Below are 4,749 nucleotides of genomic sequence, written 5' to 3' on the forward strand. Positions count from 1 at the left end.
TCTCTCTAAGAACCAACAAGTGTGGATCATCAAACTGGCGAGCCTTGATATGCTCGAATAGTGAAGACTGGGCGACGAAGCATGTAAGAACTCGACTGGGCTCTGAAATATCCAACCTCACAAGTCTGTTAGCCAAGGATTGAATGTCCAAAACTAGTGGCCTCCCCTCCGCTGAAATGAATGCCAAACTACCTATACTCTCTGCCTTTATGCTCAAGGCATCTGCAACTACATTCGCCTAGCCCGGATGATAAAGGATGGTAATATCATAATCCTTCAGTAACTCAAGCCACCTGCGCTACCTCAAATTAAGATCCCTCTGCTTGAACAAATGCTACAGGTTGCGATGATCGGTGTAAACCTCACAGGACACCTCATAAAGATAATGCCTCCAAATCTTAAGAACCTGAACAATCGCGACCAACGTGTGAAGCGTCGTAATATACAGTATACATCCCTGAACCGGAAGGCAGCACTAACACTGGTGCTGAAGTCAAAACGGTCTTAAGCTTCTGAAAGCTCGCCTCGCAATCATCGGACCATCGGAACATGGCACCCTTCTGGGTCAATCTAGTCAAAGGTGTTGCAATAGATGAGAATCCCTCCACAAATCAGCGATAATAACCTGCTAACCCCAGGAAACTCCTGATCTCAGTTGTTGTGGTAGGACGAGGCCAACTCTAAACTGCCTCGATCTTCTTGGGATCAACCTTAATACACTCGCCTAATACAACATGTCCCAAGAATACCACAAAATCTAGCCAGAACTCACACTTGGAAAACTTAGCATGTAGCTTCTGCTCCTGCAAGGTCTGAAGTACCACTCTCAGATGTTGCTCGTGCTCCTCCATGCTACGCGAATAGATCAAAATGTCATCAATGAAGACAATGACAAACCAATCATTATACGGCCTGAACACCCTGTTCATCAAATCCATAAACGCCACCAGGGCGTTAGTCAAGCCAAAGGACATCACTAAAAACTCATAATGGCCATATCTAGTCTGGAAAGCCGTCTTTGGGACATCGAAATCCCGAATCTTCAGCTGATGGTACCCCAATTTCAAGTCGATCTTAGAGACCACCCTAACACCCTGCAACTGGTCAAATAAGTCATCAATACGCGGCAACAGGTGCTTGTTCTTAATGGTAACTTTATTCAACGGGTGGTAGTCAATGCATATCCATATAGTCCCATCTTTCTTCTTCACAAATAACACTGGTGCACCCCAAGGCTATACACTCGGTTTGACGAACCCTTTTGCTAGAAACTCCTCAAGCTGCTCCTTCAACTCCTTCAACTCTTTCGGAGCCATGCGGTACGGTGGAATAGATATAGGCTGGGTACCTAGAGCCAAATCAATATAGAAATCGATATCACGATCTGGAGGCATGCCTGGAAGATCAGAAGGAAACACATGGGAGAACTCCCGGACCACGGGCACTAAATCAATCGCCGGAGTCTCTGTGGTAGTATCCCGAACATAGGCTAGATAAGCCAAGAAACCCTTCTCGACCATGCGTCGAGCCTTCAGAAAAGAAATACCTGACTAGGTGTACTAACAAACGAATCCTTCCACTCCAATCTAGGCAACTCTAGCATCGCCAAGGTAACAGTCTTGGCATGGCAATCAAGGATGGCCTGATATGGAGATAACCAATCCATGCCCAGGATGACCTCAAAGTCGGTCATATCAAGAAACAGAAGATCCGCTTGGGTCTCATAACCACAGAAAGTAACAATGCAGGATCGATAGATCTGATCCACAATAACAGAATCGCCCACTGGAGTGGACACATAAATAGGAGTACCCAAGGACTCCCGAGCAACACCCATGAAATGAGCAAACAAAGATTAAACATACGAATAAGTAGACCCTGGATCAAATAGTACCGAAGCATCCCTACCGCAGACAGAAATAATACTTGTGATCATGGCATCTGAGGCCGCTGCATCTGGTCTGGCCGAAAAAACATAGAATCTAGCTGGAGCGCCACCTGGCTGGCCTCCTCTTGTCTGACCTCCACCTCTAGGACGGCCCCTACCCACCTGCCCTTCGCCTCTGGGCGGCTGGACGGCTGGTGGGGCGGTTGGTGCTGTAATCATAGGCTGGTGTCCCTACTGCACTGCCTTGCCCCAAAGTCTGGGACAAAACCTCTTCATGTGGCCAGGATCCCCACACTCATAACAACCTCTCGGAATGGCCGACTGCTGACCGGAAGCCTGACACTGATGGCCTGAATACCCATTGGAGGAACCCTAAATGGCTGGTGGCCGGTAGGAACTCTCTGGCATGGCGCTGAAATAGGGTTGCACTGGGGTAACCCGAAGAGGCGGTGATGCTGAATATATGGGCTTGCTAGACTGACCCCTCACGAACTGACCCCTGCCCCCAGCCGGGGCATCACGGAACTCTCCAAAATACCGAAACCTCTTATCCCTGGTATCTTGCTCCCGACCACGCTGGCACGCACCCTCGATCCTCTGAGCTATCTCTACAACTAGCTCGTAAGAAGTCCTCATCTCAACTTTTAGGGCCATAGTGACCTGGCTAGCCGAGTGCAAACCTGCAACAAACCTCTGCACCCTCTCTGCATTAGTCGGAAGTATCATAAGTACATGGCGAGACAACTCAGAAAATCTCGCCTCATAGTTGATCACCGACATCTGGTCCTTCTGGAGCTGCTCGAACTGAAATCGCAACTCTTCCCTATGAGAGGGTGGAATATACCTGTCCAAGAAGATGCGTGTGAACCGGTCCCAAGTCATGGGAGGAGAACCTACTGGTCTGCCGAGAAGATATGACTGCCACCACCTACAGGCCCTACCCTCCAGCTGGAAAGTAGTAAAATCCACCCCATGAGACTCCAATATCCTCATGTTGTGCCATTTGTCCCTGCACCGGTCAATAAAGTCATGTGGGTCCTCGTGTCGCTCACCTTCTAAGACAGGAGACTGTAGCCTGGTCCATCTGTCCAATAGCCTATACGGATCGCGGGCCGCAGCTGGTATGTGCTCAGATATAGCCGTTACAACTGGTTGAGCTCCGCCCACGGGTAGTGCGCCCGGGGTTTGATATACGGCAGTTGCGTGCCCTGGAGCCTGAGCGGTAGGGGTCTGTGCTCTCCCTCCCACCTGAGATGTGGCAGGGTCTGCTGGAAATAAACCAGCCTGAGTCATGGAATCCATGAACTGTAGCATGTGGCCTATGACCTCTTGGAATCCCAATGCGGACATGAAATCCACCGGGGTTGGTCCTGCTACAAGCACCTCGCCCTGCTCCTCAATAATGGGATCCTCTACTGGATCCACTGGTGGTGTAACTGGAGCAACTCTAGGATGCCCTCGTCTTCTACCACGAATTGGAGCCCTCCCTCGGCCTCTAGCAACAGAGGGAGAAGCTCCTCCATGGTCTGGTACATCCGTCGTGCGCGTTCTCACCATCTGTGAGAGAATGAGATAAAAATACTTAGTACTACATCAACTGCATGATAGGAGATGAAGAAAGAGTAGATTCCTAAAACCATATACCCTCTCGAAGATAAGTACAGACGTCTCTACACCGATCTGCAAAATTCTATTAGGCCTGCTCATAACTCGTGAGACCTACGTGAACCTAGGGCTCTGATACCATATTGTCTGATGGCGCCTAACGTCGCTACTAGATAAGCCTACGATAAAGTTACTACGTGATTTCTTCTTTTAAACAATTTCCAAGTAATTAAATCCCATTTGTTTAGAAATTTGATTAATAGAGAGTCAAATGATTAAAATGAAAACAAGGGAATACAAACATAAATATGTAAATACCCCAAAATCGTAAAGTCTACTAGAGTATGTGCCAAGATCTGGTGTCACAAGTGTATGAGCACTAGTAGAATATACAAAACTCTAACTACTGTCTGAAATAACATAGACAGAAAATAAGTACAAAAGAAAGGCTCTAGGTGCCACAGAACGACTCAGGATGCAGCTCACCACTAGGCCTCCGAGTAACGGGGGGTGTGCGCCTGTAGGTCCACCAGATGCACCTGCCTCAGATTCTGCACGGTTAGTGCAGAAGTATAGCGTGAGTACATAAACAACATGTACCCAGTAAGTATCAAGTCTAACCTTGTAGAAGTAGTGGCGAGGGGTCGTCATCGACACTTACTATGGGCTATAAATAAAATGCGAAAATCATAAATAGGCATGGATTATGTAAGCAATTTATACCACACAGTAACAAGCAGTAAATAATAATTTCCTTCACTAACAATAATTTCGAATCAATTCCTGTCCTTTAAATAATAGTAACCACTCAAGCCATAAATTAATTTCAAGTAAAAGTTAGGCTCCGAGTATTATCAAGCACGATTTATGCCGAGGTCGTACAACCTGATCCAGAAATATACCGTGCACTGCCGAGGGTCGAACGTCATGAACCATAGATGCATCTATTAATCTGCCGATGCGAACGGCCCGCTCCCATGAGAGTAGAGAAAAGTTTACCTCGCTCGAGGAAATACTTGCGACGCGAGTGAACATAAAATTATCAGAGTTCTTATAAAATCCTTCAGTTCTTTCCAAACACAAGAAATCCAAACTAGAGACTTTAAATATTTAAATCCTTAATCTCAACTCATTTCAAAGCAGTTAATGCGCATAAGCAACATAACAGTGCAAACAAGGCATGGTGTAAATCTAAGACTACCCGAACATCACATAGAATATAGCTACGCACAAACTATCGTCACCTAGTGCGTATG

General features: G+C 46.9%; 1 protein-coding gene across 1 annotated transcript; it reads right to left on the bottom strand.

Moving 5' to 3' along the window:
* Positions 1-680: 680 nt before the first annotated feature.
* On the bottom strand, positions 681-3,445 carry LOC138891706 (uncharacterized). Its single transcript, XM_070175459.1, has 2 exons — positions 2,386-3,445; positions 681-1,219 (listed from the first exon to the last, which is right to left on the bottom strand). The coding sequence occupies exons 1-2, from the start codon at positions 3,443-3,445 to the stop codon at positions 681-683; spliced, it is 1,599 nt and encodes a 532-aa protein (XP_070031560.1).
* Between the last annotated feature and the right edge of the window lie 1,304 nt (positions 3,446-4,749).

The sequence above is a fragment of the Nicotiana tomentosiformis genome, chromosome 5 (assembly GCF_000390325.3).
Source record: "Nicotiana tomentosiformis chromosome 5, ASM39032v3, whole genome shotgun sequence".
Taxonomy (NCBI): domain Eukaryota; kingdom Viridiplantae; phylum Streptophyta; class Magnoliopsida; order Solanales; family Solanaceae; genus Nicotiana; species Nicotiana tomentosiformis.

Coding starts and splice junctions, on each gene's coding strand:
- LOC138891706 (XM_070175459.1), bottom strand. CDS start 3,445: ATGGTGAGAACGCGCACGACGGATGTACCAGACCATGGAGGAGCTTCT. Junction 1,220..2,385: donor TGCCCCGGCTGGGGGCAGGG/GTCAGTTCGTGA, acceptor GGGGTGCACCAG/TGTTATTTGTGAAGAAGAAA.